At 41.2% G+C, this 19,008-nt stretch overlaps 1 protein-coding gene across 8 annotated transcripts in view; it reads right to left on the reverse strand.

The window, feature by feature from the left end:
- USP48 (ubiquitin specific peptidase 48) overlaps positions 1-19,008 on the reverse strand; it is a 91,083-nt gene that overhangs the window by 30,876 nt on the left and 41,199 nt on the right. For 4 of the 8 annotated variants that reach the window (XM_032863682.1, XM_032863681.1, XM_032863677.1 and 1 more), the window contains 6 exons: positions 15,860-15,988; positions 13,800-13,949; positions 9,417-9,614; positions 8,188-8,302; positions 6,964-7,094; positions 4,051-4,122 (listed from right to left, as the gene is read on the reverse strand). In XM_032863682.1, the coding sequence (XP_032719573.1) occupies positions 4,051-4,122; positions 6,964-7,094; positions 8,188-8,302; positions 9,417-9,614; positions 13,800-13,949; positions 15,860-15,988 (795 nt within the window). The remainder of the gene's footprint in view (positions 1-4,050; positions 4,123-6,963; positions 7,095-8,187; positions 8,303-9,416; positions 9,615-13,799; positions 13,950-15,859; positions 15,989-19,008) is intronic. The other 4 variants (XM_032863683.1, XM_032863678.1, XM_032863680.1 and 1 more) reach the window with 3 other exon arrangements.

Raw genomic sequence — 19,008 nt, forward strand, 5'->3', positions numbered from 1 at the left:
CCCCACTGAGCCACCCAGGCACCCAAGTGTTTATCTTTTGATTTTAGCGGGGGGCAGGGGTGGGGGGGGGGGGGCGGTGTCAGGGGGAATTCCAGCTCAGCAGGGAGTCTGCTTCTCTCTGTCCCTCCCCCAGCTCATTAGCATGCAGACACTGTCTCAAATAAATAAATTTTATTAAAAAAAAAAAAAAAAAAAAAAAAAGGTCGGGGCACCTGGGTGGCTCAGTCATTAAGCATCTGCCTTTGGCTCAGGTCATGATCCCAGGGTCCTGGCATGAAGCCCTACACCAGGTTCCCTGTTCAATGAGAAGTCTGTTTCTCCCTCTCCCACTGCCCCTGCTTGTGTTCCCTCTCTGGCTGTCTCTCTCTCTCTCAAAGGAAGGAAGGAAGGAAGGTAGGTAGGTTATCCACTTAAATAAATACAAAATGAACTGGGTAAAAAAGCTTGATGCATACATAGCATATGCAATAAATACTGAACTCTATGGCAGTAGTAAATCTCCTAATGGAATATAATCCAGTGATTAACTCACATAAATCTCTGATGTATTAAATATACACAGGGCTTTATAGATATACTGGGATTTTACAGTAAAAATATGCAAATTTATAATAAGGACATCCAGATAAAAACAAAATTCTCAAACTGGATTTTCAGTGCCTCCTAAATAACATTAAACCAGAGTAAAGGGATTTTTATTTATTTATTTGACAGACAAAGATCACAAGTAGGCAGAGAATGGAGGAAGCAGGTTCCCTGCTGAGCAAAGAGCCTGATGCGGGACTCGATCCCAAGACCCTGGGATCATGACCTGAGTGGAAGGCAGAGGCTTTAATCCACTGAGCCACTTAGGTGCTCCAAGGGATTTTTTTTTTTTTTAATTCTAAGTATTTATTTGAGAGAGAGTGTATGTGTGTGCGGGCATATGCGCATGTGGGGGGAGGGGCCCAGTAAGCCCTCTCTGGGGAGAGTCCCAAGGAGATTCCCTACTGCATGCGGAGGCCAACACCCAACACCGGCTTTGATCCCACAACCCTGAGATTATGACCTGATCCAAAATCAAGAGTTGGACACTTGCTTAACTGACTGAGCCACCTAGGCGCCCCCAGAGTAAAGGGATTTTTAAAAAAATTTATAAAATCATGATGATGGATAAAGAGAACACTGCGGGAGCCATGCCAACAAAAATTTTTGAAGCTTAAGAGGAAATGGATGGGACACAAGAAAAATGAATTTTAAATTGGCCAAAGTCAGGAAGTAATCAGATTCACTACACTGCAGAAGTGCCCCCCAGTGACCCAGGAATTGGGAGCACACAGAAGCACAGATGGTATTAAAAAACAGGTAAATGGACCGCAAGTCTGTACTTAGGAGGCAGTAAAATTCTCAGTCCCTTCCTCATGCTCTAAGCCACTCTATCCACAGAATACCAAAGGCTTCTCTGACAACACGCAGCCTCAGGCCCCTGCACCGGGGAACAAAGTGCGCAGATAAATGTGGGCATGAACTGAGATGGAGTTAGGTGTTTCCACACAGAAGGCAGAGGCTCCCAAACCTTCTTGTCTCTCACGACCCCAGAGCTCTGACAGTCCAGTCAGCACTCTGCAAGCAGGAAGATGGAAGATACTTATGGAAAATGCCTAAGAGCAGATCCCAAATAGTGGGAATTCCCCAGAGCAAGAGGACAACCAGGGGCCTCCCAACAGCAAAGCTTGTCATCACCAGCCTCAGCCACAAGCACAGCACCCAGAAAGCATCTCACGCAACAGAGGAGGTCGAGCCCACACGGAGGCAGGTTGAGGTGAGAGGTCACAACACTGGAGACAAAAGTCTTACAAGCTGCCAGAAACGAAAGAAAAAAGGTAGCCTACAAAGAATGGCTTTGGACAAAAGGTACACTGAAAGATGCAATTCCTTCCGGGTTTTGACAGAAAATAATTTCCAACAATTATATACCTAGCCTTTGCAAAACTACCCCTCAAGGGTGAGGACCTCCAGCAGATAATTCTCGCCTCTTTGTGACTCAGTTTACTTACTTGTGAGTATGATGGATGTGACAGTAATATTAATACTGACCACTCAGGGTTGTTGTAGAGGCTAAATGAGTTAGTATCTATACCCTTACAAAACTAATAGACAAAAAACCAAAACAAAACAAAATAACAACAACAAAAAACTAATGGACACACGGTCAACATTCAGTTCCTGTGCACTACCCGCTTACTACCAGTAGTGTTCTACTACCACCACGAATGAGCTTTAATATAAACCGAATGAGTGAAGTGGGTTTCTAAGTAAGGTCCAATATCCTGCACCTGAAAACCTGGGTCCCACAGACACACAGTTCACTGAAAAGTGAGGGCCACAAAAACAATCGCTGAGAACCATCCTTTTAAACTACTAAAGAAAGTAGGGGTGCCTGGCTGGGTCAGCGGGTGGAGCACGCGAGTCTTGATCTCACGGTCGTGGGTTCAAGTCCCTTGCTGAGAGTACAATTTACGTAAAAAAAGAAATAAAATCAAATTCAAGGTAAAGTATAGCCACGAGTTGAGATCAGGCTAAAGACCTAAAAACCACCTCTTGTGCTCAAATTTTCAGCTGAGGAGTACAGCACAAGTCCTGAAATCACATTCAGCTCTGCCATGCTTTTTGTCACAACTGTGATCCTGAAATGACAAGTGAGACAAGAGGTGGGAAGACTGAGCAAAAGTCAGTGAGCCAAGGGGTAAGATGACAGTCTGAGTTCTGACACTGTTTCAAACAGCTGGGAGGCACCGAGCAGGAAAGTCAGCGTTGTGTCGCAGAGGCCTCAACTCTCAAAAGGGAGGAACGTACCCCACTGTCTGCATCCTTGCTGTGATGGTTAAGGGAAAAGAAAAGCTGGTATGAAAGCGTCACGAGAACAACTGATGTACTCTTGGCTATTCACTTCACTTTCTTCTACCTACTCAACCTGCCAACCACACACAAGGTCTTGTCCTCTCTGCATCTGTGTTTCTCCTATGCATTACAGTGCAAGCAGAGCCAGCTGGGAGGCTAGGTGATGGGACAGGAAGGAAAGATGGGCTTGTGACCCTCCCCGCGAGACAGAAATCCACACACCCCAAGATGACTTCCCCTCCCAGCTGTATGGCCAGTAAACAAGTAAGCACAGTCCCTCAACGACTCCGTGAAGTACAGTGCAACAATGTCCAAAAGGCCAGCATGCAAGTATCATTCGAGTGACAATTATAATCACTGATGTCCTCAAGGACTCCGGATATAAAAGGACTTGTGTGCATGCGGGCAGGTGTTGAGATACCATGCATTGGTTCATAATGAACTGGTAAGAGCTGGATACAGTCAGGGATGGGGTGGGTGGGGGGTGGGGACACTTATGCATAAATGGCTTTGAGAAGCAAATGCCTGTTTGACTTTCACAGCGCTAATAGAATGGAAAACCGTGTCTCATATACAATCAGTCCCTTGCAAAAAGTTACTTACTAGAAGTGAGCGCTCCCTAAGAAAAATAATACGCAACCAGATACACCGGATAAATAAAAACCTGGAAATTATTATTAGGAGTACACAGCACACGGCAGCTGGTCATTAAATGACAACGAAATGAAACCAGAAATAGCCCTGATAATATTAAAATGTATAAACACTGTTGTGAAAATGTTCAAGTAGAGCAAAGACTCACAGTCATGGGACACAACTGAAATTCTTCCTTTTAACTCAGATAGTCCTTCAATGTGGCAAGTGGCAAAAAAGTTTCTTCTGTAAATATGGGAAAATCCTATTTTGCATTTTTTTTTTTTTTAAATTTCTTGCAAGGAAAGAGCAGAAGATATGAGGGGTACTAGCGGGAAAACAGGCAGCAAGAAGCTAACCATTAAACAGGGTAAGAAAAAGAAACATTTATGACCAAGCACAGGCTAGAAAGCCAGCACTCCACCCTGACTACCGTGTCTGGGCCTAACCCCTAAGAAATGCAGCAAAACTCTGAACACCACATTTATGATATGCTAACATCAAACAAGCAAGGGAAGACGTATGCTTCTAGCTTACCATGTGGACAAAGAATGTCTTCATTAAAATTTAATTCCTCCTCCTCTTCTTTTCTTTCTTCTTTTGATTCATCTAATCAAAAGAAATACAGATAATAACCACTCTAGCTGTTATATTTGAAGTTCAAAGTAGCAGAGAGATATGACTGGGCACAATTTTGAACAAAGAAAACTTAAAACATTCTGAAAATTAGACCCAAGTGATTCCTACCTGCTACTGTTAGGAAGTGTTATATTTCCTTCCCTTAAAAGGAAAGAAAAATATCTGAATGGCAGTTTTCCTTTTTTCAAGATTTATATTATGCAAGAAAATGTTCCTTTTTTCAAACTGAAAAATACTTTACATATCCTTCCATTAATTCTAGTCAAGCTACTCAGAATACAGGATCATAAACCAAGTTAATCACCTACATGTCATGTCATTTTCACCCACCTATTCTTTCAGGGGTTGAACAGAAAGCTTCAGAAAAGACTAGTGAGAAATAAGGACTTAACCTTTAACATGAAAAATATATATTAACAACTGAGCTTTTCCCATCACCATTTCTCTTCCAATATTCATTTTTCCTATCTGTCTACACTGCGTCACAATGAATTTGTAGTTGTGTATACCAGTTACACGGTCACATAGAAAGTCTTAAGTCTAAGGAGATTAGAATAGTTATCCATGGGTTTTAGTTTAAGTACATAGACATTTAAAGAATATTTACTAACCATTAAAAAGCTCAGTAAAAACCAGGCATAGGAAGGACACTCTCTCTATCACAAACACAACAAGAACTTCTTAAATAAAGGACCATGGTTGATCTCAATGGTAATTTTGAAAGGCAAACCCCTGACACTGCTAAGTCATTTTTTTTTTTTTAAAGATTTTATTTATTTATTTATTTGTCAGAGACAGAGGGAGAGAGAGAGCGAGCGAGCACAGGCAGACAGAGGCAGAGGGAGAAGCAGGCTCCCTGCCGAGCAAGGAGCCCGATGTGGGACTCGATCCCAGGACGCTGGGATCATGACCTGAGCCGAAGGCAGCCGCTTAACCAACTGAGCCACCCAGGCGTCCCAGCTAAGTCATTTTTCATATATCAGACTAGTAATAGCTCATGTGAAAGGTTTATTTTTCATGTTGATAGAAGCATGGAAAAACAAGCCCGTATATACTTTCTGGAGAAAATTTACCAATACGTATCAGTACATGGCTATTATAAATGGTTATAATTCTCTGATCCAACCATTTCTGGGAATTTATGCAAAGACGTAGGTACAAGCATATGTAAAGATGCTCACTTTATCTGTTCTTATATATTAATTGTACAAAACTGAAAAAAAATCAGTTAAATAAATAGAATACATCCATACAATAATGTATGGATTCCTTCAGCCACTAAATAAGAAGAGCCATATATTCTAATACAGGAAAATGCACGACTGCACCTATAGGACTGCCATTATTAAAAGACAAAATAAAACCCCATTTATAGCGATTATATTTGTAGAAGGGCTTCCAGATTTTACTTTGTACCTTCTGCTCTGCTTCAAGCTCTTAAAATCTCTGAATGGAGGAAGGGGGAGAAGAGAAGCATATTACTCTCAAACCAACATGAAAACTATTTTTAAGCTAAGCCAACATCAAGATATTGCCTATTACGGCATCTGACTTTACTTAAAAGGAACAATCACTCAGGTGCCTGGCTGGCTCAGTTGCTGGAGTGTGTGACTTGATCTCTGGGTTTTGATTTTGAGCCCTATTAGGTGCGGAGATTACTTAAAAGCTTAAAAAAAGAAAAAAAAAAAAAGGACCACTAACACATGAAGAAGTTTAAAAGAGCACCAATATTTAACACACTGTGTCACATGATGCTACTAAAAATAGGGTTTTCAAATGACAGAACAATAACACTGAAACTAAGGTTAAGTTCATGAATTGTACAGATTATTTTTAACCAAAAGGGAAAAAAAGGTCGAATCCAAAAACATTAAAAATCACAGCCTGAAACAAATAGCGGCTTTGAGGTTTTTATTGTCTTATAAAGTAAGAGTTGCTGAATTACTGTGTTGTACACCTGACAGTAATATAACACTGTGTGTTAACTTCCTTCAAAAAAATAATCCTAGTCCATTTATTAAAATAAAATATACCAAAAAATTATAAGGTAGTGATACGGGAAGAGCCAGGATATTCAGAAATTCAGAATATTTCAGTAAAAAGGCTAAGAATATGAAAAGATAATTTTAAAGAATCTATGTATGTGATCCTAATAAGTGGATAAGAGAACGAGATCAGAGAACTGCTTGAGGGTCACTAATTGTGCCTGAACACACTGATCAAACCACTAGCTTCTAATTTAAACCTACAAATAATTTTTAGAGCCTTAATTCCCCTTGTATCTTATAAAACACTGATTATAAAATTCAATTTAGTGGTTGACCTATATTAACATAATTTCCTACTTGAAAGCACAGCTTCAGAAAACTCAGTAGAATTTATTAAGAAAATACTACTCATAAGCTGCCTTCTCTCCTGGATGAAAAAATGCAGAAGTACGGGGTCACTTTATTTGCCAAAGGCAGCCTGTAAATGGGGCAGATAATCTATAACCAAACATACTGAGCTGACAATATCCTATGCGTCTGGCAGCAGACTCACCTTTCTTAAAAATTTTAGTCTGGAGCAGAATTAAAAAGAATTTGCCTGTGATTAACTAGAGCGACCAGGAGGAAAAAGGATGCCAGGGCACACAGAACTCCTCGCATGAGCTGCTGAGCCCTTGCTCAATTTCAGTATAACTTAGACAATCTTTTTATTTGTTCTGAGACACTTGAGTGCTTCTGGTTTATTAAAAATGGCTTCTGAAATTGCACAGGTGGGAATTCTGCAGTGCCGCCCACGACCACAGACACAGACTTTTCACATTACCTTTATTCAAGGTGTTGCCGTTCATTTTCCCATTGCTTTGGTCTACGTCACCGTCTTGTTCATCTAGTTGTTCAAGAGCAAGCTGACGCCAACTGCGCAGGGAGGATTTCCCTACCCAAAATCCATCACTGCTGCGGAAGAGAGACCATGTGAAATCATGCAAGTAACATTTCCTAATGCCCTCCCCCTTTACATGTAAAGGTCATGAACGAAAATTAATTACAAACATTCGAAATTTGCTACCATCCACACTATCTTTTTAAAGATTTTATTTATTTATTTGTCAGAGAGAGAAGGGAGCGAGCGCAAGTAGGCAGGCAGAGGTAGAGAGGGAAGCAGGCTCCCTGCTGAGCGAGGAGCCTGATGCGGGACTCGATCCCAGGACCCTGGGATCATGATCTGGAGCCAAAGGCAGCGGCTTAACCGACTGAGCCACCCAGCCATCCCCATCCACACAATTTTTAACCCAGTCCCATGTTTTGGCCATTTTCACTCTTCACTACTGAAATGCGGGTATCTCAGATTCTGTTTCTATCCCAAGTCTTACCTGCTCCTCAATTACATTCACGCCAAACACAACCCAATGTGCTACTTTCTTTCCCTTGACTACTACCCCGAAACACATAACAGCCGCGCCTTCAAGCATACATATAGGTCCTCACATACACACATCCATGTCTATACACACATCTAAGGAGTCATGAGGCTATTTGGAGAATGGCCAAAAACCACAAACTAGGTTACTCTTTATTTGGAAAATACAGAACAGAAGTTAAACCTAGCTATAATAAGCGCCATTAATAAATGCCACCTGAGTTTATTGGTTCCTGGGTCCAGAGGTCCGCTAGGAAGTGGCGCTGGGTTTTTCTGCCAAGGATGCTCCTCTGGGTACCATTTAATACACTCCAGCCTCTCTAGAGGGACACCCCCACACCTGAACATGCACTAAACACACCGCCTTGGTCTGGATGGACCTCAGATCCGTACCTCTGCTTCTACCTTTCTGATGGATGGAATACAGTCACAAAGGCTGGATGACTCGCCTTTGTTCATGGCAGCCACAGTGGCGATCACTGCACAGTCTAACCTCCCTGTCATCCACATCATTACTCCTCTTTCTTCAAAAAACCCTAACTGCTATTGTCTATAGGTCACAAGCCATTTGGTTGTTCCCCCTTACAACTATTTCGGTTTACTGTCAACAGTATACGCTGTGTAACATACCCCTTGACCGTTGCCTTCAGCAGATTATTCACGGTTTTATAATCTTCATTCAGTTGGCTCTTCAGACGCAACACACGACAGCGTTCTACCACACACTCCTTACACAGGGCTTTCACTAGAGGTGGGAGAGAGGGACAGCAAATGAAGTCTGTTCGTGCACAGGTTACCTGTGAGCAAAGTGTCAGGACTTCACAGAACACAGAATTCTAAAGCAAAGTCACAAGTTTTGACAATAGGGAAAGCTGATCTATGGCCTGACTTATTTAGGTGGTACAGATTTCAAGAGAGCAAAACTCGCATCCGCATAAAGAAAGAACAATGAGAGCTGAAATGTTGTAATATGCTAAAATAGCCTATGCCATCAAGTATAGTATTCTACAAGGTTTAGACACATATTTTATGAGACTAGAGTTAAATAACTGAGGCTCTAAGTTGGGGGGAGACAACATATCTGGGACCTATATAACGTTAATTGAGAGCTTCATGTGAGTATGAAATATTGGGACACTTCAAAGCACAGAACACTAATGGGGAAAAAAACCCACCAAAGGCCAGTTTAAAACTCACAGTTGTAGGAATTCTATGAGATGTGATTCTTTGAAAGAGCTTATCACTGCTCAGTTCACTGATCATGACTCAAAAACAAATTTAGAAAGCAAAACTCCAGATGTTTACAAGAGAAGGCCTGGGCCACGCAGTTAAATGCCAGTTTTTATGCAGTAAGTTGTACACATTCAGAGAACAGCATTTAATTTAGGAAAAGGAGGGAGAGTGATCACGCGATTTCGTTTTCGTAAACTCACCATAGGTTGGAGGTGGGGCTTATGTTGCCGATAAAAATAAAATGTTTTGAGGAGAGACAACCAGAACCAAACAGACTACGGATACTATGTGGGTATATACAGCTCTATAGTCAAAGCAGAATCAAGCAGCTTCCACTCGCATGCTAAGTAACCATCTAAGTATGGTCAACCAGACCAAGGTTCAAGTACCTGAAGAGTACTGAACAAAGTCACAAAATACTACCAGATGGTCTTCTCAGAAGAAGGAAATTCTGTCAGTGAAAAGTGAGGTATAATGCTACATAACTTCTGTCTTTAGCCAATCCTTTCTGCAAAGTGTATGGAACATTCAGACTGGCTGGCACAGTCTGGGTCAGATGATCACAGAGACCATAGGGTGAGGACTTCATGAATTACTTCGTACGCAGAGAAGACACCCTGAATTACCAGTGAGTCTTGGTCCTCCCCCGTATCGACTATAGAAAATGTCAGCTGCATATTCCGATATTCTCTTCATAATTGAGATCTTGTCAGGGTGAAGCTTGTCGTGGGAACACAGGCAGGCGTGATTATCGATAGGCTTGGTGGGTGTTGATTCATCCAACCATTTCTGCAGCCACTCGAGAGAGACAAATTCATAGGGCTCTGAGGAAGAAAGGAAAGAGTCTATGTATTTTTACCGTTTTTTGACTAAGTGATACATTCGTTTTCCTCAAAAGACAATGCAAACTCTGTCCAAAGTTAGCAGAATCAGAAGCAACAATGTTCAGGGGAAATGTTCGGGGACCACGACACAAAGCTCCATTTAACTACCCCTCTTCTGGTTCAAGGAGCTGTGCACGATAGGGACGAGTTGGCACAGTGCCCTATGAGATCGGCTGGTATTATTAACCACATTCTACAAAAGAGGCATCCACAGAGAGAAGTGTCTTGCTTGACAGCACAGCAGAGCTCTGATCAGGACACCCACCAAGGTTAACTACAAAGCCATACTCCACGCCAGCTCGTAAATCACATAACCTTATTCCCTATCATGTTTATTTCATAAATTATTTTCATGAACGCTTTTCACCAATATGTGATATACATGTGGAACTGAAAATGAAACAGCTGAGTTTTAAGTTAGAGATTAACCTCATCAGCTATAATGGTTTATAAAAGCCTGTTTCAACCACTGAATTTTTCTTCATCCAAGAGGACACTGTCAATTGTAACGTACTTGATTTCCCCACCCCAAACCGTATCATGAGCTATTCCTTACATTATTATGTTATTATCTCAAACACTAAGCTATTTTAAATAAATTTCAGAATGAAGTACACTAGAATTGAATTGTTACCGATTTTGAAGTTGCAAAAATTAAGATAAAACCAAACCACCTCAAACTGAATTTTTGTTTGGGAAAACGGAGTCCATGAGTTCCCTAAAAGTCAAAATTAAAGACAAAGGACCAGCTTTGATTACTTACAAAGATCTCCAGTGAGTCCCAGCATAAAACATAGAAGAAAACATACAGAGATTGAATTTACGTATTTGTATTATGTACTACTTCTGATGAGATCTGACGGGATAGACAATTCAACTCAAAGCCCATTTTGACCACTTTTATACTACAGGTCTAGAAAACTAATTTCCATCTCCAGTTTAGTTTGAAACATTTCAATTTTTACAAAAACAGAACTCAGCATTGTCACATCCCTTATTTATGCTAAGACTGTACATTGTCAACTAAGAGGCTTCTGACTGGTCGTCCCTAATGCCGCTACAGAGAAAGAGCTCATGACTGCAAGTTGAGACCAAGGTCTAATCCAAGTTCTGCCACCAAGGAACTGAACTTGAGCAAGTCACTTAAACTCTCTATGCTTTAGGTCTTTTATTTGTAAAATGAAGGTAATAATACCTGCCTTCTACCTACCTCACAGGGATGTTGTTGAATGTAAAAGATAAGATAAGTGAAGCATTTTGAGCTTTTTGGAAAAAAAGAGATATAGAAAAGTTAATCATACATTCACAAAATATATATAAAGAGGAGACCTTAACATTCAGTATAGATAACATGGTCGTGGCACTTTACAATATATAATGGTGCCGCTCATTAAATTTAAAATCCCTCCCAATTTTATTTGCCATTTATCATGTTGAAACTGCCAGGGACAGAGTACGCTGGGTATCTTAAGAATGCAAAGACAAATGATCTCTATCCAAGAAAGGAAAGTGAATGTTTTAGCATATCTCTTCTTTTCCCAAATACAGTCACATAGATTAAAATTTGTATTGATCTAAAGGCCATCAAAGGAGGGAAAACACAACTGTGACACAGAGCCACATTCCAGAATAATTTGGTGGGTGTTCTCATTTCCCAGAAGAGCAGACGACACGTGCTATGGCTAACTGAAGAATGCACTAAGGATCTCACCCTCACCAGAATAGCAATCTAGGAAAACTGGATGTGCACAAAGCATGCCTGCCCAAGGGCTGTCTGACAGGATTCAAGGTCCAGGGTGGCCATACCCCTGACCTGTATGACAACAACGAGGCTCAAAGGCAGTCTGTCAAGACAACGTGCTCCGATCCCCTACCAGAGTCCCACAGAAAATGTCCAAGTGAAGCATATTCTGGTTTTGAGCAGTTTCATATGAATTAAATGTAAGATATGAAGATCAGAAAAATCATATCTGATTTTATAGTAAGAGGAGGGGGAAGAGAGCAGGCCGGGGATTCTGATGTAATACAGTATTATTAATTCTGGCCATTTTCTAGATTCAGGGTACCAGTTTTAGTATGCTGGAGGACCTGTGGGAGGAAGAGTAACTGTGGTCATAGGTCCTCTTTCTCTCATTTTCAATCACTGTTACTATAAAGAACTGTATCAATCTCTGTCAAGAGTATCCCTGGGATCAGGGTCGAGCTCAAGTCTCAAGGTTAAGGCAGATTTGCTTCTGGAAGGTTTTTAAACTACAGATGCTTCCGCTCTAGACAAAGACTCATGGCAAGTTCTCTAGGACTTGTGATCCAGAAAAGCACCTGAGCAACACTTTCAAAGGCACAGGTCATCAACCACCAAAAAGGAATGAGACCTCTATTCGCCAAGGTGGAGATACCAGTGTTTAAAATCTCAGCATTTAGCCAAACAGGAAAGCATTTGTTAAAATATTTACTAAGGAAAATGTACATTTTGGTTAAAAGTTACTTCTAACTTTTTTTTTTTAATGCTGGATTGAACATTAGACATTTTCTTTGGGGGAGTTATTTAAAAAAAAAAAAGGGCCAGGAAAAACTGTGGCATCAAAAATATTTGGAACACTCCACCTAGAGATAAAATTCGATTATTTAGAGGTAATTTATTTTAATAAAAGGGGCCAAAGGGTTTGTGTTCCCAATGAGGCTTGTATTTTAGGTAAGCGACTCTTCTTTAAATAGGTTTACAAACACAGGTAGGATTCAGAAAATGCTTAGCAAAGACTTGGATTGGCAGCACAAAACCATGGTCATCTGCTTTGGGATTTTTCAACATTTTAGCACAACATAGATTTTCTACCATGTAAGTTTACTGCAAATGGGAAAAAAAATCATAAAGTTCATAATTTGTAAAAGTACTGATAAAGAGCCATATTCTAAGAACGTAAGCACAGGTTCTTCTAGACTAAACAAAAACAGCCAAGAGAAGCCCAAGTATTAAGCACAAGTGTTAACCTGACACATCCAATCTTTGGGTGATGCAGCAGTTTTAAAGAGTGGTTCAAAAACGGCATTTTACTTTAGATTCAGTAAGTCACATTCTCTCGTCCAATGAATGCAGGAAACTGGGGAATACAGTTCAAAAATAGATTTCTAGGTCTCAACTCTTTTGAATAAATTTAGAGATATGAATCATACTCATTTCCAAATAATTTCCAGTAAAATAAGGTCAGTCTAGCACTTTAGAATCATCCCAACCTTTGGGACAGAGTGAGAGTAGCAGGTTACAAAGAAAGGTCAGAATCAAATAAGATGTAGTTCAGAAAGAACTTTTAAGAGCTATTCTTACAGATTTAGCAATTTATATTCATCTTTTGTTTAAAGTTATACCAGTAATAGAAAATTAAGATATGAAAAAGACAAAACCACAAGTACAATTATGCTTGAGTATTTATTTTCTAAAATTAGGATTGAATTGCCTCTCCTTTACACAGGAGCTGGGCATGGGGAATTCTGTCTATGAAACGACAAAGACAGCGTATCATTACTGGTGGCACAGTAGCCTGGAAAAGTTGGGATTTTCTTTCTAAGGCACTAGGTAAACTTGCATTAAACATACACAGTAAAGGGATGAGCTGGCTCATGTGGGATAATTCTTAAGAAATTAGGGGTCAGCAGAAAGCTCTCCTATCCTTAGCAGAATATTTGATATTAAATTTCAGATCAGTCTACCAGTATCATAAAAACAGCATTCATAGAAAAGAATGCCGGTTAATATGGCCAGGGCACACACTGTGCAAGGAAACAACATAGTCAGTTGCTTCCATAGTTACCCAATCAGATCTTTTGTTAAGAACAAATTAGTATCTTACAAAACAGAAACGTCTGTAAGACTTACATATACGCAGAGCGCTGACCTAAACCTTGTAATTTATTAAGAGCTTCCCGTTCTTAAAGTACATGATAAACGAAAATTCTAAGGAATGCTACACATCACACTGTTGCTGGTTTACACGGTAATTCTGCAGCGCTTCAGCGGCACCAGTAGGGTATAGGAAAGGGTTGGGGGCAGGTTTGTTCATATACATCTGCGGACATGAAAGAGACAAGGCACGTCATGGCAACAGTGCTGTCCCAGAATATCTTACAGACCAGCTCCAGCAGGTAACCTTTGGTACAGCTCCTTAACCTCTTCATGTTTAGCTTTTCCTTTGTCCACGCTCTGCTTGCGCATCTCGGCCATTTCAATACACCACTCCTCAAATTTGGAATTATCACGATCTACCAGCTCTTGAAGAAAGGCTTTCCAAACAGAAAATAGAAAAAAATAATGTTTTCCTGTTTTCAAAGACAAAGAAACACACGGATCTCTGAATTATACCAAATACTGGCTAGGATTCTGGTGGCAACTTCCTCCTGAGGTCTCCCTTCCTGGGACAGACCTCCACCCTGAAGGCGAAAGTAAAACTTCCAGGAGCCACTAGAATAATACTGGCTGATGCCCGACCTGGTTCTCCATGTCACCAGCCAACAAATGGCTCAGAAAATACCACTCAGAACTGAGGGTGCCACAGGGCACAGACAGAATTACATAAAATGACAACTGAGGACGGCCCTCAGGCTGGTAGCAACTCTTCTTCTTTTTTTAATTAAGTAGGCTCTATGCCCATCGTGCGGCTCAAAATCACCACGGAGATCAAGAGTTGCAGGTCCTACCACCTGAGTCAGCCAAGCAGCCTACAACTGTTCCTTTTAAAAAAACAACCCATAGGGGCGCCTGGGTGGCTCAGTGGGTTAAGCCGCTGCCTTCGGCTCAGGTCATGGTCTCGGGGTCCTGGGATCGAGCCCCACATCGGGCTCTCTGCTCAGCAGGGAGCCTGCTTCCCCCTCACTCTCTGCCTGCTCCTCTGCCTACTTGTGATCTCTCTCTCTCTGTGTGTCAAATAAATAAATAAAATATTAAAAAAAAAAACCATAAAAATTGATTAAAAGTGGCTAAAACATATTTGTATGCTTTCCAAATTAAACCAAGTAAATCATAATGGCTGATTTAAACCAAGTAAAACTAAATGGCTCTTTAAATACATGCTTTGGGGCGCCTGGGTGGCTCAGTGGGTTAAGCCTCTGCCTTCGGCTCAGGTCATGATCTCAGGGTCCTGGGATCGAGTCCCGCATCGGGCTCTCTGCTCAGCAGGGAGCCTGCTTCCTCCTCTCTCTCTGCCTGCCTCTCTGCCTACTTGTCATCTCTGTTAAATAAATGAATAAAATCTTTAAAATAAATAAATAAATAAATGAATGAATGAATGAATGAATGCTTTGCAGGGTGCCTGGAGGGTTCAGTGGGTTGGGCCTCTGCCTTCGGCTCAGGTCACCATCTCAGGGTCCTGGTATGGAGCCCTTCATCGGGCTCTGCTCAGAGGGGAGCCGGCTTCCCCGCTCTCCCCCACCTGCCTCTCTGCCTAGTTGTGATCTGTCAAATAAATAAATTCTTTTTATAAATAAATAATGCTTTGCTTACCTATAGAATTTAAACTGTTTTTGCTTTTCTTTGTGAGGGGAGGGGTCAGTGAAATCGTTCTGTTAAAAGCTCCTTTATTTTGAAAACTCACCACTTTTTTCTCTTAAAGAATTCATTTTTGGGGTGCCTGAGTGGCATAGTTGGTTAAGCGTGTGCCTCCTGGTTTCAGCTTAGGTCATGACCTCATGGGTTATGAGACTGAGCTTCTCGTTCAGCAAGGAGTCTGCTTTAAGATTCTCTCCCCCTGTCCTTCTGCCTTTCATGAGTGGACACCTCCCGGCCCATGCAATGCTATCTCAAATAAACAAATATTTAAATAATTTCTACACCCAACGTAGGGTTCAAACCCACAACACAACATCAACTAAGCCAGACAGGTACCCCCAAAACTCATTATTTTATTTTTACTTTCTTAAGTAGGTTCCATGCCCAGCATGGAGCCCAATGTGGGATTCCAACTCATGACCCTGAGATCAAGACCCGAGCTGAAATTGAGTCAGATGCTAAACCAACTGAGCTACCCAGATGCCCCAAAACTTACTACTTTAAAGCAAATCTGTGACTATATCTACTTTTACCAACATTTACCATATGTAACGAACCCATCTTGACAAAAGCAGTAATTTCCTGTCATTGACCTGTAAGCATGATATTTTACAGTGTTTGCCTTATGGATTCTTGGAAAATGGCTCACCTGGTACCTGAACAGCTGTGGTGGGTTTTTCTTGAGTTTGTAGTCTATATACCAACATATACGCATTTCGAGAGCAGTGAGTTCCTTTGCCACACTTGGGTTTACGTGTCTGGGACTTAGAAGGTTCTGCTGAGGTGGAGAAACGAAAGGTAACGAAATTAGAATGCCTTTTGTTGGTCCATGCTTTGAAGGAGGGGGCAGGGGGAGGGCCACAGAACACAACTCCCACAATACACATTTAAGATACTTATTCGTTTATTATTTTTTAATTAATTAATGTATTTATTTATTTAAGATTTTATTTATTTATTTGACAGACAGAGATCACAAGTAGGCAGAGAAGCAGGCAGAGAGAGATAGGAGGAAACAGACTCTCTGCCGAGCAGAGAGCCTGATGCAGGGCTCGATCCCAGGACCTGGGATCATGACCTGAGCTGAAGGCAGAGGCTTTAACCCACCGAGCCACCCAGGCGCCCCTTTAATTTATTTTTTAAGTGGGTCCACACCCAGTGTGAAGCCCAACACGAGACTTTAACTGATGACCCTGAGTTGAGAGTCAGATGCCCAACTAACTGATCCAACGAGGCACCCCCACACTTAAGGTACTGTAACAGAGATCTAAAACACTAAAAGGCAGGGGCGCCTGGGGGGGGTTCAGGGTCTTGGGATCAAGCCTCACATCGGGCTCCCTGCTCAGCAGGAAGCCTTCTCCCTCTCCCACTCCCCTTGCTTGTGTTCCCTCTCTCACTGTCTTTCTGTTAAATAAATAAAATCTTTTAAAAAACTTAAAAAACACTAAAAGGCAATACAAATTCAGCCTGCTCTTTGGATGTCTGAATATTTAGACACATTTACTACCCTCCCCACCTTGTGTGCCACATTCCATTTTTAAAAGATAAGTACTATTTTTCACGAAGACAAACCTAGAAGCAGAAAACTGGTCTTAACTGCAATGAGTTTATTTTAATGTTGGTCTTAGATTCTAAAAATAAATCCAGATTATTTTATCACAAACTGATGGCTCCCTGAGAGGAGAGGGCAGGCTGATGGGTTAAATGGGTGGTGGGGGTTGAGGAGTTCACTGGTGTGAGGAGCGCTGGGTGTTATATGCCAAGTTTTGAAACGCTATAATGTGCACCTTAAAATAATATAACCCTGGATGTTAACTGGAAAAAAACAAAAATTTAACAAAATAGTATGTTCATTAAAATGCTAACAGGCATAAAGATTAGCTGTGAATTCAGTAGCAAGTAGAAATATTAAGTGTTTTGCAGGTCAAGTTTATCACATGAACATGATCTTCAAAATGGTGCTGAGTATCCCAGGGTAACCTTCCAGGGGATGACGAGGCTTAGTTCTGGGGAAATCAAGACCAGATCTTCAATTCACTATGTTCTTTTCTAAAATCAACCCACCTCAATGCTATGGTTCCACTCGTGGTTTCTGCCTCTCCTTTCTCAGTTATCCTCCCAGATCCGAAAGAAAGATATAACCTCTCACCCACAGATTAATAAAGTTTTAGCCATGTAATTAGAAGAGATGTTTACAAGAAAATTTTGCTTTGTTCCATTCAGATATTTGTTAACATACTGATACTGGTCGATTATGTGGTGATATTTATAAATTTTTTTTTAAAAAGCTCAATGTAGGGGTGCCTGGGTGGCTCAGTCATTGGGTGTCTGCCTTTAGCTCGGGTCATGATCCCAGGGTCCTGGGATGGAACCCTGCATCGTATCCCCTGTTCAGCAGGAAGCCTGCTTTTCTCTCTCCCACTCCCATTCCACCTACTTATGTTCCCTTGCTTTCTGTGTCTCATCAGATAAATAAAACCTTTAAAAAAAAAATTAGAAAGTTCAATCCAAAAGAACTTTTGAATTATTTAGAGATTTATGGTTACAGAGATCTTAAGTATAGTCCATTAGAACAAAATCCCACACAGTCAGTTATAACATAAATACTAGCGTGGGAGAAAGGTTAAGGGTTAAAAATGTCCTGCTCTAAAGACCCATCCACAAGTGTCTCTTGAGAAGTTGATACTGTGTTACTAATTTCATCTGGACTCTCTTAAAAGAGTGATGTTACAGTTTCACTATTTATGCCAGAAATCACATTATTTGTAGCTACTTAAAATCATGATATGGGGGTGCCTGGGTGGCTCAGTGGATTAAGCCGCTGCCTTCGGCTCAGGTCATGATCTCAGGGTCCTGAGATCGAGCCCCGCATTGGGCTCTCTGCTCAGCGGGGATCCTGCTTCCCCCTCATTCTCTGCCTGCCTCTCTGCCTACTTGTGATCTCTCTCTCTGTTAATAAATAAATAAAATATTTAAAAATAATAATAATAATAATAATAAAATCATGATAAAAAAATATTGTATTTTAAAATGTTCAGGGAAGGGGGTGCCTGGGTGACTCAGTGGGTTAAGCCTCTGCCTTCGGCTCAGGTCATGATCTCAGGGTCCTGGGATCGAGCCCCAAATCGGGTTCTCTGCTCAGCGGGGAGCCTGCTTCCCCTTCTCTCTCTGCCTGCCTCTCTGCCTACTTGTGATCTCTGTCAAATAAATAAATAAAATCATTAAGGAAAAAAAAAAGTGCTCAGGGAGGGACACCTGGGTGGCTCAGTCAGTTAAGCAACTGCTTCTTGGTTTCAGCTCAGGTCAAACTCTCAGGGTTTTGAGATTGAGCCCTGTGTTGGGCTGCGTACAGAACCTGCTTGGAACCTGCTTGGAATTCTCTCCCTTTCCCTCTCACCCCGCCCCAGCACTTTAACCCAGGTACCCCTCTTTTTAGAATTTTAAATTTTAAAAGTTATTTATCGTTTAGGGGTCCCTGGGTGGCTTAGTGGGTTAAAGCCTCTGCCTTCGGCTCAGGTCATGATCCCAGGGTCCTGGGATAGAGCCCTGCATCGGGCTCTCTGCTCAGCAGGGAGCCTGCTTCCCCCTCCCGCTCTGCCTACTTGTGATCTCTCTATGTCAGATAAATAAAATCTTTAAAAAAAATTATCATTAAAAAAAAAAATTTAGGACTATCTATATATGAGAATACTAAACAAAACAGCCTTAGCAATGCTTTTAATCCTACAATTCTGAATAAAATTCAAATAAACCTCAGTTAAGAACAGTTAAAGCCACATCTCAGTTTTGTTCCCAGAA

Source organism: Lontra canadensis, unplaced genomic scaffold (assembly GCF_010015895.1).
Source record: "Lontra canadensis isolate GAN:19392208 unplaced genomic scaffold, GSC_riverotter_1.0 scaffold25, whole genome shotgun sequence".
Classification (NCBI taxonomy): domain Eukaryota; kingdom Metazoa; phylum Chordata; class Mammalia; order Carnivora; family Mustelidae; genus Lontra; species Lontra canadensis.